This window comes from Papio anubis, chromosome 8 (genome assembly GCF_008728515.1).
Source record: "Papio anubis isolate 15944 chromosome 8, Panubis1.0, whole genome shotgun sequence".
NCBI classification, from domain to species: Eukaryota; Metazoa; Chordata; class Mammalia; order Primates; family Cercopithecidae; genus Papio; species Papio anubis.
Window position 1 is genome coordinate 135975795 of NC_044983.1, and position 19523 is coordinate 135995317.

Genomic DNA, 19523 nt, shown 5'->3' on the forward strand with positions numbered 1-19523 from the left:
TGTGTATCTGATTGCCTAGATTTTAGCACTCATATCTTAGTCCCCAGTTCCTAGCAAATTGGCTGAGAATATAAAATTATATAAGTTATTTTGGAATTACTATTTGATTCTTTTAATTTTGTAGAGCAACACACCTACTATGAAATTCAGGAAATAAACAAGAAAATTAACATAAATCATTTCTTTTAATTTTCATACTTGTAAAATAGCCAGAATGCCATATATTTTCAGGTTCTTGTAAAGATTAGCAATAACATATGAAGCAAATGTTTAACAACAGACTCTTGACATTATGATTATTCTTTAGCTCTCCCATAGAACTTGAAGGAAAAATTGAAACTTTTTGATTAAGCCTAAATACTTAATAAAATTTAAAACTGACTTGATTTCTTTCTAGAATTGTTTCCTAGTTCCTTGATCATGTATATTGAATTTAATTTTTTTAGGAAAATGAATAAAGCATGGAAATTTCCTTAAACTTCCCAACAAAACAAAATAACAGTAAAAAAAAGCAGTACTTACTTTGGTATTGATGGCAAAGCCCGTTCACCTTCTGCGGGGAAAAAGACAAGAGATGTATAAGGCTCTTTTCACTCCTTTTGAAAAGATGGTGCCTAGATTCAGGGAGGAAGGATGAGGCCTATGTTGGTATTCCAGCAATGACCCTTTAAAGAAAGTTGCTACACTGTCTACCTTAGGTTCTCATGGTTTTATTTTCAATATTTATAACAAACATACACTGACTATTAGATACAATTGTTTAAAGGGTACTTGTTGCGGGAAGTCAGGGACCCCGAACGGAGGGACCAGCTGAAGCCGCGGCAGAAGAACATAAATTGTGAAGATTTCACGGACATTTATTAGTTCCCCAAATTAATACTTTTATAATTTCTTATGCCTGTATTTACTGCAGTCTCTGAACATAAATTGTGAAGATTTTGTGGACACTTATCACTTCCCCAATCAATACCCTTGTGATTTCCTATGCCTATCTTTACTTTAATCTCTTAATCCCTTCAGTCATCTTCTTCGTAAGCTGAGGAGGATGAATGTAGCCTCAGGACCCTGTGAGGACTGTGTCAACTGCACAAATTGTTTGTAGAGCATGTGTGTTTGAACAATATGAAATCTGGGCATCTTAAAAAAGAACAGGTTAACAGCGATGTTCAGGGAACAAGAGAGGTAACTTTGAACTGGCCGGAACACAGCCATATTTCTCCTCTTTCAAAAGCAAATAGGAGAAATATCGCTGAATTCTTTTTCTCAGCAAGGAACATCCCTGAGAAACAGAATGCGCCCTGAGGGTAGGCCTATGAACGACCCCCTAAAGGCGTGCCATCTTTTATGGTCGAAGCTAAAGGGATGAAATAAGCCCCGGTCTCCTGTACCACTCCCAGGCTTATTAGGACAAGGAAAATTCCCACCTAATAAATTTTGGTCAGGCAGGTTGTCTGCTCTCAAACCCTGTTTCCTGATAAGAGAAACTATTCCAATCAATAGAAAAAGAGGGAATCCTCCCTAACTCATTTTATGAGGCCAACATCATCCTGATACCAAAGCCTGGCAGAGACACAACAAAAAAAAGAGAATTTTAGACCAATATCCCTGATGAACATTGATGCAAAAATCCTCAATAAAATACTGGCAAACCGGATCCAGCAGCACATCAAAAAGCTTATCTACCATGATCAAGTGGGCTTCATCCCTGGGATGCAAGGCTGGTTCAACATACGCAAATCAATAAACGTAATCCAGCATATAAACAGAACCAAAGACAAAAACCACATGATTATCTCAATAGATGCAGAAAAGGCCTTTGACAAAATTCAACAGCCCTTCATGCTAAAAACGCTCAATAAATTCGGTATTGATGGAACGTATCTCAAAATCATAAGAGGTATTTATGACAAACCCACAGCCAATATCATACTGAATGGGCAAAAACTGGAAGCGTTCCCTTTGAAAACTGGCACAAGACAGGGATGCCCTCTCTCACCACTCCTATTCAACATAGTGTTGGAAGTTCTGGCTAGGGCAATCAGGCAAGAGAAAGAAATAAAGAGTATTCAGTTAGGAAAAGAAGTCGTCAAATTGTCCCTGTTTGCAGATGACATGATTGTATATTTAGAAAACCCCATTGTCTCAGCCCAAAATCTCCTTAAGCTGATAAGAAACTTCAGCAGGATACAAAATAAATGTGCAAAAAGTCTCAGGATACAAAATAAATGTGCAAAAATCACAAGCATTCTTATACACCAGTAACAGACAAACAGAGAGCCAAATCATGAATGAACTTCCATTCACAATTGCTTCAAAGAGAATAAAATGCCAAGGAATCCAACTTACAAGGGATGTGAAGGACCTCTTCAAGAACTACAAACCACTGCTCAGTGAAATAAAAGAGGACACAAACAAATGGAAGAACATACCATGCTCATGGATAGGAAGAATCAATATCGTGAAAATGGCCATACTGCCCAAGGTAATTTATAGATTCAATGCCATCCCCATCAAGCTACCAATAAGTTTCTTCACAGGATTGGAAAAAACTGCTTTAAAGTTCATATGGAAGCAAAAAAGAGCTCGCATTGCCAAGACAATCCTAAGTCAAAAGAACAAAGCTGGAGGTATCACGCTACCTGACTTCAAACTATGCTACAAGGCTACAGTAACCAAAACAGCATGGTACTGGTACCAAAACAGAGATATAGACCAATGGAACAGAACAGAGCCCTCAGAAATAATACCACACATCTACAGCCACCTGATCATTGACAAACCTGACAAAAACAAGAAATGGGGAAAGGATTCCCTATTTAATAAATGGTGCTGGGAAAATTGGCTAGCCATAAGTAGAAAGTTGAAACTGGATCCTTTCCTTACTCCTTATATGAAAATTAATTCAAGATGGATTAGAGATTTAAACGTTAGACCTAATACCATAAAAACCCTAGAAGAAAACCTAGGTAGTATCATTCAGGACATAGGCATGGGCAAGGACTTCATGTCTAAAACACCAAAAGCAACGGCAACAAAAGCCAAAATTGACAAACGGGATCTAATTAAACTAAAGAGCTTCTGCACAGCAAAAGAAACTACCATCAGAGTGAACAGGCAACCTACAGAATGGGAGAAAATTTTTGCAATCTACTCATCTGACAAAGGGCTAATATCTAGAACCTACAAAGAACTCAAACAAATTTACAAGAAAAAAACAAACAACCCCATCAAAAAGTGGGCAAAGGATATGAACAGACATTTCTCAAAAGAAGACATTCATACAGCCAACAGACAGATGAAAAAATGCTCATCATCACTGGCCATCAGAGAAATGCCAATCAAAACCACAATGAGATACCATCTCACACCAGTTAGAATGGCAATCATTAAACAGGAAACAACAGGTGCTGGAGAGGATGTGGAGAAATAGGAACACTTTTACACTGTTGGTGGGGTTGTAAACTAGTTCAACCATTGTGGAAAACAGTATGGCGATTCCTCAAGGATCTAGAACTAGAAGTACCATATGACCCAGCCATCCCATTACTGGGTATATACCCAAAGGATTATAAATCATGCTGCTATAAAGACACATGCACACGTATGTTTATTGCAGCACTATTCACAATAGCAAAGACTTGGAATCAACCCAAATGTCCATCAGTGACAGACTGGATTAAGAAAATGTGCACATATACACCATGGAATACTCTGCAGCCATAAAAAAGGATGAATTTGTGTCCTTTGTAGGGACATGGATGTAGCTGGAAACCATCATTCTCAGCAAACTATCGCAAGAACAGAAAACCAAACACCGCATGTTCTCACTCATAGGTGGGAACTGAACAATGAGATCACTTGGACTTGTGAAGGGAAACATCACACACCACGGCCTATCACGGGGAGAGGGGAGGGGGGAGGGATGGCATTGGGAGTTATATCTGATGTAAATGACGAGTTGATGGGTGCTGACGAGTTGATGGGTGCAGCACACCAACACGGCACAAGTATACATATGTAACAAACCTGCATGTTATGCACATGTACCCTAGAACTTAAAGTATAATAATAATTTTTTAAAAAGATGTTATCAATGACATTGTGTGCCCGAAACTTCATTAGCAATTTTAATTTCGCCCCATCCTGTGGTCCTGTGATCTCGCCCTGCCTCCATTTGCTTTGTGATATTTTATTACCTTGTGAAGTATGTGATCTGTGTGACCCACATCCTATTCGTGCACTCCCTCCCCTTTTGAAAATCGCTAATAAAAAGTTGCTGGTTTTATGCTCAGGGAACATCACAGAATCTGCCGACATGTGACATCCGGCTTTTTTTTTTTTTTTTTTTGAGACGGAGTCTTGCTCTGTGCCCCAGGCTGAAGTGCAGTGGCCAGATCTCGGCTCACTGCAAGCTCCGCCCCCCGGATTCACGCCATTCTCCTGCCTCAGCCTCCCGAGTAGCTGGGACTACAGGCGCCCGCCACCTCGCCCGGCTAATTTTCTTGTATTTTTAGTAGAGACAGGGTTTCACCGTGTTAGCCAGGATGGTCTCGATCTCCTGACCTCGTGATCCGCCCGTCTCGGCCTCCCAAAGTGCTGGGATTACAGGCTTCAGCCACCGCGCCTGGCCGACATCCAGCTTTAAATTTCTCTCTCTTGTGCTCTTTCCCTTTATTTCTCAAACTAGCCGAGACACTTAGGAAATAGAAAAGAACCCAGGTTAACCATCGGGAGTGGGTTCTCCCGATACATATGGCCTAATCCTAATAAAGAACTAAGATGCTAAGTTGGTAAAAGACTTCGTTCGCAGGAAACTAAAAGATGAAGGGTTTCTTAAGATTAGTCAACACTCCTTGTCAAAGGACCAGGCATTTTGCATTTTGATAAAACTACTCACTAGTAACAACAGACAAACCTGTGCAGGAAGCACAGAGAAACAGAAGGAAAACAATTCCACAGGTGTGTGTGGCTGCCAATGGAATGAATGTATAAAAGAAGTCAAGTCTCGGAGCTGTCACCCAAAGGAGCCGTGCACGTGGCTGGCTGGAAGGTGAGCCAGGCAGCTATCTACAGAGTCCAGGGTGAGCTCCCTTTTTGCTGAGCAGGACACAGTGACTGGCTCATGCTGGCCTGACCACAGTGAAGCTGAGGACTTTGTTCAATGGTGAGGGAGACTCTTTCTTTCCTGCAGCCTTAATTTTGCAAACCAGGAAACATGGAGCCCTCCCTGGTTTAACCTCTTTAATTTGAATTAATGTAACAGCCCCCTAACCGGTCCTCTCTTCCAATCCATCTGAGCTAAATGATTTCAGAATAAACTTCCCAAATTACAAATTCATCAACCAAGCAAGTTATTATGCTTAACATTTTAGTGTCTCTCAAAAACTTTCAGGATGAGATTTAAACACCCCAGCTTAATTTACGAGGCACTGCTTCACTTCTCTCAGCACACAAACATTGCTCTGGCTGTCATCTTTGCATTGTGTCTGTAGAGTGGCATGGGAGGCTGAGGAGGCATCCATCTACCACTCACCACTCTCGTGCCCTTCTAGGCAGCTCCTTGGTGACACCTCTTGTGTAGTCACACTTGCTGTCCACAGTTCCTCTCCTTGCATTTGCCCTTGAATTCATTCTAATCAGTTCCCCCCACCCCCATACACGGAAAATACTCTTTCAGCATCTCCAATGACATCTGCCTTGCTAAACCCAATTGTTCACTTACAGTTAGCAATTAACACAGCTGATCACTCTGTCCTTCTGAGAGCTTCCCACCCTGGGCCTCCTGAACCTTGTACTATATTCTCATGGTTTTCTTCTGTCCTCTCAGGGCACCTCTTCTTCGTCTTCTTTATTGGTTCCTCCTTATCTCCTTGGCCTGAAGATTAGATAACCCAGTGCTCACACCTGTACCTCTTAACCTCACTTCCTTGGTAACCTCATCCAGTTTCAAAGCGTCAAATACCACCCACACTTTGCAGCTCCCAAACGCATACCTCTAGCTTGGACCTCTCGCCTGACCTGAACTTCTCCATCTGGTTGTCTACCTGACACCTCCCTCTGGATGTCTGAAGGTTGCTGGGACTTGCCGATATTCAGAACTGAGTCCTGGTGGGTGCACCTGCATACTACCCATTGTTCACGTGGAGCCAGCAGTCATCACAGGGCCTCGCTGCTCCCCAATCCATACCCAGTGTAGCAAATGCGAGGCTTTACTATCCAACTCTATCCAAAGTCCTCTTACTTGTCACTGTCATTCCAGAACCCCTGACCCAAACATCACTTGCCTACATCATGGTAATAGGCTCCTGATTGGTCCCTCTACTTTATCTGTACCCAGGCTGACCTACCGTGGTCTATTCTCAGCACGGCAGCCAGAGTACTTATTCTAGAACATAAACCAGATCACATTAACTCCTCTCTTCACACCCTCCAATGGCTTCCCAAATCACTGCGTACAAGCCAAAGCCCTTACAATGCCTTTACATCCTGACCAACCACCAGCCCTGGGATCACCCCCCTAGGCATTCTAGTGACTTGGGTCTCTGCTGTTCCAGGTATGCTTCCTAGCACTCCCCAGCCTTTAATAGGGAATAGCCAAATATCCTTGTAGGTTCTGTTTTCCATCCCTTCAGGTGCGACTCTCTCAGTGGGACCTTCCCTGACAACCTTATTTAAAATTGTATCCCTTACGTTCTTCCCTGTCTTATTTTTCTCGATACAGCTCAACACCATTTGATATATTATATGCTACAGTATTTATTTTCTCTATTAATTTACTCTGTTTATTGCATGTACGTCCTCACCTACAAGAAATTGCCATGCATGCAAAACCTTGTCTATTTTGTTTGCTGCTACAACCTCTATCCTAGAACTGTGCCTGGAAAATGGGAGGAGCTCAACAACTACATGTTGAAAGCATGCAGTGTTTGGTCTGGCCAATCTGGCTTTTCGGTATTACTCGTCACTATTCCCTGATTCTATACTGCTGCACACTGTATTCCCCTGAACATACCACACATGCCTTGAAAGGTGCTCTTCCTTCATTCGGGTAGAAACATTCCTCAATATTTCAAAGCTCAATTCAAGTTCTATTTCCTGCAGGGAGTCCTTCCTGGAATACCTCAGTCTGCACTGAGTGGCATCCTCTATGTTTCTGCTGCATCCACAGAGTATTTGCCACATATCATACTTCTCCACAGACTATTCAACCTGCCTAAGGTTACGGTAAGACTTAAGCTGCCCAATGGCATCCCTAATACCTAGCAGAGTATCTGGCACTTGGGAGACTCTCCGACCACTGTTTGGTAAAGAAAGAAAAAAATCAGCCTAGGACCCCATGTTACTCTTTCTGAAAAACTGTTTAATTCTTCTAATTTGCAGAGATGGTTGTGAGGGTTAACGCTGTATATATACAACTCACTGCACATCATAGGAATTCAAGCCAAACTGCAAACCATCACTTGTTGACATTTTGAACATCTATTTCAAGCAAAATAACCAAGTCACACCAGGAAGACCAAATTCAGAGTAACTGAAAAGACCTGATAAGTTTATTATCCCATGAACATGACCACCACTCACCACCAGCACCACCACCTTACTCATACCCAAACTGTTAATAATATAGCCCTTCAAATGACACATTAGTGTGATTTCTGTTTGCACGCTGTTGAAATTTCTATTTCCTGAAAGAAAAAGGAATCCATTATTATATTTTTGGCTAATAGGAGACTTCCTAAGTAGCTGGGCGTGGGTGGAAAGGCAGGTATAAAGAAGGAGATAAGCAACAGAAGGATTCTGAGAGAATACTTTTATAAAGAGAATAATGGAATACAGAAAAATGGCAACAGACACCATCAGTAGAAGCAGCATTTAAGAAAACCCTAAGGACTCACTACCTAAAATGTCTAATTCTAGGAGTTAATGTTTTTGTTCAAATGTACTTCCATTCTTCTTAGAAGTCTTAACTGAAACTGGTGACTTAACTTACCAGACTTTTTAATGCTTATAAATACAAAAGTTTGGAGACATACACACACATTTACATGTAGGTTTTTAATACATTAATAGAGCTATTTTTTAAACAGCTGTGTAGTATTACATCATGTATGCATGCTCCCTCATTTATTAATTTTTGCTCATTTTTTGCTATTATAAACAATGCAATAGTGAATATCCTCCTCAGGTCAGTGGTTTGCATGACTGATTTCCAAGAGGCAGACAAATGGGCAGAATACTCCTAAACTGTCTTCTGAAAATGTACCAATTTACAATGACACAAGCATGAGAGTGTATTCTCCAGAAGTCTTGCCAGAGGTGGTTATCAGGTTTCTTTAGTCAACGTAGTAAATATAAAATGAAATATATCACTGTATCCATATATTCACTGAACATTTGTGTGTCCATTCCTCTAAAAGGTAACCCATTTTTATACTAGCTTGTCTTTTACTGAATGAGCTGGAAGAATACTTGAAAATGAGAAATTTTAATTACTTGTTATATGTGTCATACATATTTTCCCCTGTCATCATAGCTTTAAAAATGTTACCTTGTACTAAACAAATTGTTTTAATTATGTAATTGTGCTCACTTCAGCAGCACATAAGTGTTTTAATTATGTAATTAAATATAACAATTTCATTTTTATATCTTTCGGAATTTGTCATGCTTAGAAGCATTCACTCCCTCCCTTGAAATGTACAGTATTCACCATCATTCTATACATAGAAAACCTACTTAAAATTATGTAATTACAACTCTATATTACACTATTCACTTTCCTCTGAAAAAATATTACTACAGAATTTTACTAACACTGCAAAATTGATTGTAAACTTTCTTTCAGGTAAGGTGTAGATTAGATAATGTCCTACAGTAAGGGCCAAGGTTATGCAGACTGTGGTGGAATGTAGTCCAGGACAATTTGGCTTGTGGCTCTTACTATAGTCTCCCCAGTAAAATCACCTTTTATTTTTATTTTTTTTTAATTAACTTATTTTTTTTTAGATACAGTGTGCCCAGGATGGTCTCAGATACCTGGCCTCAGGGATTCTCCTGTGCAGCTGGAATTACAGACATGAGCCACTATGACAAGGTAACATCCCTTTTAAAAAGCACTTTATAAATCCAAAGTAACTACGGTAGATCAAAGAACTAACAAAATGCATCTGGGCACACCCAGTTCACATGCAGAATGTACTGATCACTTATTACTGTCATGCTATGTTATGCATATACACGTATACATGTATAAGTAGTTTATGATCTAGAGAAGACAGATGGGCATATATAATTATTATGTAAAGCATGTTTCCAGGAAAATGGTACATTAGAGTTGTAGAAACATGTTTAACATTTGAATTCTTAAAAAATCTCAATTAAAAGATGCACATGTGCTGTGTCAACATGTATTTCTAACTACAACCCACTAAAGATGTTTGATGTTTGCCTTTAATATTATTTTAACTAGGCAATATATCTTCACCTTAGGGATCTACGATGAAATAGTTATGTAATACATAAACATGCTATGATTGAGAATAAGAAAATTATCAAGTTTAATAATTCATTTTATAAAGACAATATAAAATTGGAAACAACCAATACCCTATCTAGCTTTTCATGACAAGTATTTTCATTAATGCTCTTTTCATATGAACAAATAGCTTAAAAAGCATCAAATTTCATGTTTTGATATCAAAATGTTTCTCCCTAGAGATCAAAAAAAGCTAGCTAATAGCAAAATCAATATAGGACGATGTTTACGTTTTAAACATGGAAGGCTCATTTAATGCCTGACATACCAATGTTATTTTTAAATGTGTATTTCAAGGACCTTTTGGTAAACTGAAGATAAAAGATAAAAAATTGTTTACTAAAAAGGAAATGGTCAATCTATCACATTTAACATTTTTCCTAAATTGCTATCTTTATGTAGAGAAATTATCTGAAAACATTTAAATAATATTTATAAGGCATATACTCCTGTTTAAAGTATAAAGTGTGACACTGGAAGAAGAAAATGTCAAAAATAAAAATAAAAAATAAAGCACAAAGTGAAAAATCAAGACCTATAAGCTGCAAAGGCTTTAACTGAGAGTAACTTTAGAGATTTCTGAAAGCAACTTCATTCCTCTGTTTTATACAAAGAAAACTTAGGAAAAATATACGAATAGGCCTTACTGGTGCGATCACTGTGGGAAAAACACTTTTTCTCTAGAAAAAGCCACGTCCTGGAATCACACAGATTTATGTTTACTCAGCGAAGGCTCACGGCTTCAGCTGCTGTTTTCAGGGCACAGCGCCATCACTTACCTCTTTTGAGATATATAAATAAAGGGTCCAATGACTCCTCTCTACAAAACACACAACACACACATATACCTCCCATGCAAACACCATCCCTTTCTCAAACTGCTTTGTAAACAGAGTACTTCCCTGCTGGGCAAGGCTGGATCCTCTGCATTTCTATCTGCTTCACTTGGGCTTTGGCCTTTTCTCTATCCTCATCACTGTTTAATACAATTCTGCTGACTTGAACACACACCACACAGCACTTCAGGATTTTTTTTTCCCTCTACAATCATCCTAGTCACTGAGGTGAGTGCTAGAAAGGGTCTTGGCAATAAGGACAAAACCCACATTCAGAGTCCCCACTTCCACAGTGTGAGCTCCTTTACAGTTACTCTTTAGGACGTGTCTAACAACCCTACAAAGTAGGTATCATTCTTTTACAGATGAGGTATCTCAAAGTCTAGGTTAATACAGTGTCAAGATCAGACTAAACTAGTAGCAACAACAGGAACAACAATATAACTAAAATCTATGAGCATCAAGTGTGCTAGGCATAGTTCCAAGCCTATAAACAAATAAGTCCTTTATCCTCCTAATACCATAGAAGACAGTTACTGTTCTTCATGTTTGACAGATAACAGAACTGAGGCACAGAAAAGTAATTTATAGATGGTGTCACAGAGGACTCATGATTTGAACTTAAGTCCCATAATTTCCAAATTCAGTCTTTTCCTGCTTCACATTATGTATGCTATTATCCTGCTGGGAATATTTTCATTTGATTCCTTCAGAAATCCAAATCCTCAAAAGCATTCCTCATTATATGCTTTAGAAACTCCGCACCGTTTTCATAGTGATGTTTCTAGGATATTTATTCATTCTAATCTTTGATTTTTTAAAGATTCATGACTTAGAATGTATTTTAGTCTTCAAATGGTCTAAGCTTTTGAGATATATAAGAAAAAATAGAAAGGATACTTTATTTACAGTGAGTTACAAGGGATTCCTTTTTTTAAACCCAGAATTTTATTTAAACCCAAAAGTTTAAAAATACTAATGTATTTAAAAATAGTAATGGTAATTTAGAAAATCCTCTAAGTAGGTAGCTCAAAACACATACAATGTTTTTTTTTTAGGCTCTATTCAAACCCAGCTCCCAGCTTGTGGAAGGTGTGAAATGGATCACCATCCCTAGAAAAGTAAGTACTCAGATTATACTGAGTTGAATTATTCATTTGGTTTTCATTTTTACAGTTACCTAAAAGAGGATAAACAGGCTGTTACGGGCAAGCTCAGCTAAATATTTGGTAGAAATGTAATTGGGAATGCTCAGAAACAGCACCTCACCTTTCTGGGGTCTGATGATAAATGACTGCGAGGCTCCATTCACCAGCCGGCAATACCCATCTATCAGGTCAGCCATATTCTCCGCAATGGTTAGGGATGGTGCCGTCACTGTCAGAGGCTAAAGGAGAATAGACCAAGAAAACAGACTTTATTGTTCTTCCCTGTAAGCAAAGGGCAGCTGTGCTATGACATCAGACATCTCTATACACTTGAAAACAGAGAAGAGTGGGAATGAAACAAGATTTGTCATAAGATTTGAGAAAGGAAATCTGATATTTAAGGACATTATTCCTAGAATATGTGACAAACGCAAACCCAGATGAAAACAGAAAAATCTTTTAAACTGGGGCTCTAGAATAAATATAGATGAAAAAAATATTTTCCTTCAGAATGTCTGGCCCCTCTGGCATACTCCAGTTAAGGGAAGAATTTAGACAATTAGCAAGTTAAAGTATGACTTCTATCAGAAACTCATGTGGACTACATTTTTTATCAACCATCCATCATAATTTCTAATGTAAAAGAAAATTAGTATTTGTTTAATCTCCAGAATCAACAAGAGTTCCTAGAGCCCCTCAGATGTCACCAAACTCACAGAAACACAGGGCAGAAGAGTGGTGAGGCATCCGCCTAAGTGAGGAGTGCTGCAAATAAAGCCACCCAGAGAACTGGCCATAACAGACCAAAGAATCCTGGTGTGCTGATGGAAACAGATGAGCTTCAAAAAACATGCTTTACACACCAGCACAACCGTGTGTGCCACCAGACTGTCCAGATCCTTTCACACATGAGTGTATTTTCTCCATCTTGCAGAAAGGACCACATTAGGCAGCATTTGACAAATGGCTCTTTCTCGTGCCACTTGTTTTAAATCACTGTTGCCTGTTAATAGGCTTTGGATCCAGACTGTTTGGGTATGAACCCCATCTCTGTCAATTACTTGATGTGGCCAACCTGTTATGCCCCAGTTTCCTCAACTACAGAATGGGGTTAACCAAAGTATATCAAAGTATCTACTTCCTTGGTTGTGAGAATGACACAGCTTCTCTTGGCTTCTGCATAAAGAACCACGGGTAGCATGTGCCCAGTCTCAGGTACTGCTGCTGTTATAATTATTATAATCATATAATAATAATTATTATAATCATGTAATAATTATTTCTACCCAGAGAATACCATGGACAACACAGTGTGGAAATTAACTCAGTTTACAGTATATATACAGTCAATGCACCACATAACAACGTTCTGGTCAATGATGGTCCACATACACAATGGTGGTTCCATAAGATTTATATAATGGAGCTAAGAATTCCTATTGCCGGGTATGCCATAGCCATCCTGAAGTTGTAATGCTCATGTTTGTGGTGAAGCTGCTGTAAAAAAAATCTACTGTGCTGCAGTCTTATAAAAGTACAGCACATACAACTATGGACACCACATAATACTGGATAATGACTATGTTACTGGTTTATGTATTTACTGTTTTGTTTTGGTTTTTTTTAATAGAGTGTATTTTTACTTATTTTTTTAAAAAAAAGTTAATTGTAAAACAGTCTCGCGCAGGGCTTCTAGGCAGTATTCCAGAAGGCAGCACTGATCTCATAGGAGGTGACAGCTTCATGGGTTACTGCCTTTGAAGACCTCCCAGTGGGACAAGATGTGGAGGTAGAAGATGGTGATATGGATATTCCTGACCTTATGCAGGCCTAGGCTAGTGTGTATGTTTGTGTCTTACTTTTTAACAAAAATTTTAAAAAGTAAAACAGAAAATCATTTTAAAACTAGAAAAAAGCTTACACAATAAGTATGTAAAAAAAGAAAATATTTTTGTACAGCTGTACAATATATTTAAAACTAATTGTTATTACGAGTCAAAAAAGCTGAAAAAAATCAGTTTATAAAATATAAAAGTTACAGTAAGCTAATATTTACTACTAAAGAAAAAGGTTTTAAAAATAAATTGAAGTATATGGTGTATACTTCATATACAGTATGTACAGTGTTTATAGTCTACAGTAGTGCACAGTAATGTCGTAGATCTTCACATTCACCCTCCATTCACTCACTGACTCACCCACAGCAGCTTCCAATCCTGCAAGCTACACTCATGGTAAGGGCTCTATACAGGTATACCATTTTTTATCTTTTATACTGTATTTTTACTGTGCCTTTTCTATGTTTACATATATTTAGAGATACAAATACCACTGTGTTACAATTGCCTGAATTATTCAGTATAATAATATGCTATACAGGTTTGTAGCTTAGGGGCAACAGGCTATATTGTATAGCCTAGGTGTATAGCAGGCTACAACCATCTTAGGTTTGTGTAAGAACAGTCTCTGATGTTTGCATAACAAAGAAATCAGGGAATTAGGTATTTCTCTGAATGTATCTGTTGTTAAGCAAAACATGACTGTACATATAATTCCAAGAAGTTAATTTCCTTGGTACTTGATGATAATCCTTTTTTTTTTTTTTTGAGACACAGTCTTGCTCTGTCACCCAGGGTGGAGTGCAGTTGTGCCATCTTGGCTCACTGCAATCTCTGCCTCCAGGGTTCAAGAGATTCTTGTGCCTCAGCCTCGCAAGTAGCTGGGATTACACATGTGCACCACCATGCCTGGTTCATCTTTGTATTTTTAATAGAGACACGGTTTCACCATGTGACCCCACGCCTCTAGTGAACAGCCCTCCCTAGCCTCCCAAAGTGCTGGGATTACAGGTGTGGGCCATGGTACCTGGCCTGATTATAATCTTTAATCATCATTATCTTTACAATAATGTTCTTCAATGATTTTTAAATCTGTCTCCTGTCCTATTCTTGGGGATATTTAATCATTATTATTTGTAATGTAACCCTTTCAATATGTAAGAAAGTTGTGATTCTGATGATCCATGAAAACTTCATCCTTTTCATAAAGAAGTCAATAGTTCTAAAACACCACTATGTTACCATTTTCCCTTAATGATGAATGTAACAGTTCCTTACCTCGGGTGCACCTGCTATTTTTAGTTGTAGCATTCCTTTTCTGTCCTTATCTTCACTGTTTGAATACTGAATGGTCTGCACTTGAGTGAAGTCAGCAAGATGTGTGGGCTATAAAAAGGAAAGGTAAAATCTTTAGACTATGGATAAAAAACTCATTTCACGGAGTCTGTAAATGTTCTGTGAAATCCTTGTTGTCCCGAAAACATCCTCCCTAAGACTGAAGGTCTGGGGAAAAAACCAGATTCTCCATGCTGCCCCAGGGGAGCAGCCATGAGACTGTCTCCTGCACTTCAAGGTCAGGTCCAGGTCTGCCCTCTGTGATGTGCTGAGGAGACCCATATGTGAGTCGGATGAGTGAGAGTACAGCTACCACCGAGAGAGAACAGAAGATAAAGGAAGGAGGGAAGCTGAAGCAACCTTTGGCCTGACTCGTTTGCCAGCCTGGGAGGAAACATATGGAATTCTTAGAGAGAACATTCTGCTCCCATTCCCAAAGAAAGAGGATCTGGGATTACTCTCCATGCACCCTGGGCTACAGTAAGTTCTAAAACTTGCTGGAGTTCTGTAGCTAGGGAGACAGTAGGTATCCAAAGGGCCCTTCCCAATACAGAATAACCTCTTAAGACATGCCAGGAGAGTCTATGGTCATTTTCCTAAATAGTATAAACTTTTGCTTCTTTTTTTTTCTTTTCCTTCTATTACTGCTGAACAAATTAATAAACACTCTCCTTCTTAAAAAGAAAAAAAATAGAGTTGGGAGCAATGGCTCACATCTATAATCCCAGTACTTTGAGGGGCTGAGGTGGGATGATCCCTTGAGGCCAGGAGTTCAAGCAGCCTGGGCAAAATAGTGAGACCCTTTCTCTACCAGAAAAAAAAAAAAAAAAAAAAATTAGCTAGGCATGGTGGTCTGTGCCTGTAGACCCAGCTACTTAGGAGGCTGAGTCTGCACTAGTGCACTCTAGCTTGGGCAACTCAGTGAGACCCTTCCTCAAAAAAATACATATAGAAGATACATGTATCTTCCACCCTTCTAGCATCTCATGAGGATGATCATTTTGCGTGTGAAGATTCCTATACATTTCTTCAAAACAGTTTGCTTGCTTAAGGCCACTCTGACAGCTAATACCCCTTCTCATTTCATGGAGAACAGATGATGCCACTACAACTGAGTTGGAATTGTTCAAAAAAAGATTCACACTGAGCTGCCCTTCCCAGCAAAGCATCTTCCTGCGCTGTTTGTAGGGACGTATGTTTTGCAGGGCTCCTGTCTTCCCCTAGGAGGCCACAGGCAGTCCTCCATTCTCTGGGCCTAGGCTTCTCCACAGCATGTCCCACAGTCCCTCTGCATATTCTTCCCGCTGATCCTCTGGGACATCCTGCCCTTTTGGGGTCTCTTCCATCTCATTGGTCTCTCTTTCCCAGTTCTTTTTATTGGCTTCTCTCCTACTCAATCTATAAATGTGAAAGGGCTGCACAGCTCTGTGCTGGGTGGGCCCTGTTATTCCCCCTAGTTGTGCCATGGCAAACGAATACCATACAGTCCTGGCGCATTAAGTACCATCTCCAGCCCTGACATCTCCCTGGAACTCAGACTCATGCATCCAACTCCCTATGTCATATTACCACATGGGCGTCTGTGAGAGATTACTAACAACATAGTCAAAAGGGTACTCTCTCAAAACATGTTCTTCCTCCAGGCTTCCTGACTTCAATAAAAAGCATCACATTTGGCCGGGCGTGGTGGCTCACGCCTGTAACCCCAGCACTTTGGTAGGATGAGGCGAGCGGATCATGAGGTCAGCAGATTGAGACCATCCTGGTCAACACGGTGAAACCCCGTCTCTACTAAAAATACAAAAATTAGCTGGACGTGGTGGCATGTGCCTGTAATCACAGCTACTCGGCAGGCTGAGGCAGGAGAAACACTTGAACCACAGAGTTGGAGACTGCAGTGAGCCAAGATCATGCCACTACACTCCAAAAATAAAGGCATTCTCACTGATCCTTCTCCCTTTCCCCATTATCCAATCTCTCCACAAGTCCCTGGCAACTTCAGCTCCAAACATCCAGAATCCATGTGTTTATTATTTCCCATCTTCACAGTTGTCACTATGGTCCAGGCCACCATATGATATCCTGCTTAGAGTCCTGCCATTTTTCCTAACTGGTTTCCCTTCATCCATGCTACAATATAATGTCCCTACCTGGAAGCCAGATCATATCACTCCCCTGCTTAAAAAGGTACAATACAAAGCATCATAACTTACATGATTTACACAGCATGACTTCTATCAGCAAACTGTCTACATGATTTGACCCCTGCCTGCCTCTCTGACCTAATTTACTGTTATGATCTTGTCTTGATGATATGTGCTCTAGTTTCGTTGGGGTAGAACCATTTCAGGGGTAGGCTGTTTTTAGTTGACCAAATAATAAGGAATATGAAAGATAACCAAGGGTGCTAGATGTCACGTGAAGCATGGGTAATTCCTGCACAATAAAAAATTGTCCTGTATCCTCAATGGCTTTCAAATATCCTGGTGTGTATTTATGTCAGTGCAAAATTTGACTCTAGAAACAAAGTCTGTTTAAAACCACAAAGTATGCTCTGCATTGAATTTTCCAGCAACGCAACTTATGTGTAACGCAAGGGAATCCTATATTATGCTGTTTTTGAAGTTTTATTAGGAGTCGCTCACCGTTTTGGAGAATGACACCACCAAGGGTAAGACTTGCTATAGTTATTTTGGTCAGTGACACAATGCACCTGTATCAGTTTGCATCTGTAGCTACTGCATGCACGTATGTAACAGAAGATGTCAGAGGATCCTTTCAACAGACTGAGAGCTGAACATCATTATGTTGGTGGTGACACATGAAATGAGGAATACTATCTCAATTAGTCCTTGTTATTGCTATCTCATAATTTAAGAAAAAATTCGAAGGCATAGTAAGACATCTAGATTATGGAAATTACATTTTTTTAAATTGTTTTTCTGCCTCATTCTGGCATTATTCCCCAAGGTCAGCCACATTAATTTTCCCTATCACTTTCCTATCCCATTTGTATGGAGTGACTTCTGATTGCCCTCCCTCAAATTAAAAGTCATTACTAAGTGGGTGCATCTGACTATAGTGCCTTCCAATGTATTGTGCTGAACTTTTAGATACTGATAAGAGATTTAAAAAAATTATTTGAGTAGGGGAATAACATGCTCTGTAATTTTAATTTCAGGATAGCAAAAGATAATTTAAAACATGTTATAAAGAGAACAGGGGTAACAGGGGCTGGCAGTGCCCACCTACTCTAAATCAAACACTCAGATACTCTCTCTCATACCACCCTACTATAGCCCTTTAGCACAATCACATTATTTATATTGCTTATTTTCTTTCTTATATTCTATTTTATAACTAGAAGGAAAGCCCCATGAGGATGGGAGTATCATGTCCACCTTGTCCACCACCAGATTACACGGAAGCAGGGCCATGCCTGGCATGTAAGTGAATGAAGTATGAGAAGTTATTAGGTGCGAGACTGTGTTCCAAGTATCAGAAATACGGCAGCAAACAATGATAACATGAATCCAGACTTGAAGCAAATATTGCACAAGTAAACCATTACAACTGTGATAAGGACTATAACAAAGCAATACACGGTGCTGTATAAAAATATCTAATTTACTGGGAAGGAGAGAAGGGAGGAAATAGAGCCTCAGAAAAACTTTCACTGCAAAAAAGAGAATAAGACTTGGGCAACACAAGCTTAAGACCAGGTATATTACATAAAGGTACAACACTGCACCACCAGAATCTAGCCTACCACTTAGCACAAGGCAGCTGTACACAATATATATGCAAAATGACTAAGGTAACACTCAAGATAGGCATGTAAATGGTCATTACAAGGGCAAAAAGAGAGGGAAAGGGCACTTGAGGATGTGCTGTTCAATTGGTGGCAGGAAGCCACACACAGCTATGGAGTACCCAGTGGTATGTGGCTCCTCCAGGCTGAGATACGCTGGCAGGGTACAATGCATGCCAGATTTCAAAAACTTGGAATGATAAAAATAAGATAAAGTCTCGGGAATTCTTATACTGATTATATGTTGAAATGATGATATATTGGATATACTGGATCAAATAAAATATATTAAAATTAATTTCACCTGTCTTTTTACCTTTTTAAATGTGGTTACTAGAAAAATTTAAATTACCTATGAGGCTTGCATCATGCTGCTGTTGGACAGCACTGAGAAGTCAAGTAAAGTAGATAAGGACTCAGAAGTACCCAGTGGGTTTATCTACAGGAGGATCACTGTTATCCTTGGCAAGGCATTGGGGGATGGACGATAGTGGAATAATGGCAGTAGGCAGGAAAGGTCTGGTTGAAGCAGGTTGAAGAGATAATGGGAAGAATTGTAGGCAATGCAGTTAGATAATCTGTCAAGAAGTTTTGCAATAAATGACAGGCAACCAGGGAGAGAGAGGGACACAGGGCTAAAAGAGGGCATTTTAGGACAAGAGAAACTATACATTTTTCTATGCTGACAGAAATGTCTGCTGCTACAGGAAAGAGTGGGCAGAACTGAAGAATTACCATGAACAGGTAAGATGGGATAGAAGCCATTACCTAGCAAAGGGTTGGTCTCATTCAGGAACATGAAGTTCACCCATGGGAGGCAGAAAAAAACGAGGAGGAGGAGCAGTGTGGCAGGGAAATGTGAGAAGTGCAGTGTATGGAATCTTCTGGGGGATCTATCCTGATTGCTCCAATCTTGCTTTCTTCTACTTTATGTAACAAATACTTCTTATTTCATAGGCACAGAGGTCCTTATAAACTCAAATGGAAAACATATATATATTTTCAAGGAATATTTACAAA

At 39.5% G+C, this 19523-nt stretch overlaps 1 protein-coding gene across 45 annotated transcripts in view; it reads right to left on the reverse strand.

Moving 5' to 3' along the window:
- The window catches only part of PTK2 (protein tyrosine kinase 2), a 322010-nt gene that overhangs the window by 144486 nt on the left and 158001 nt on the right, over nt 1–19523 (reverse strand). For all 45 annotated transcript variants that reach the window (XM_017962371.2, XM_021942917.1, XM_021942938.1 and 42 more), the window contains 3 exons: nt 14636–14743; nt 11641–11758; nt 523–553 (listed from right to left, as the gene is read on the reverse strand). In XM_017962371.2, coding sequence (XP_017817860.1) covers nt 523–553; nt 11641–11758; nt 14636–14743 — 257 coding nt within the window. The remainder of the gene's footprint in view (nt 1–522; nt 554–11640; nt 11759–14635; nt 14744–19523) is intronic.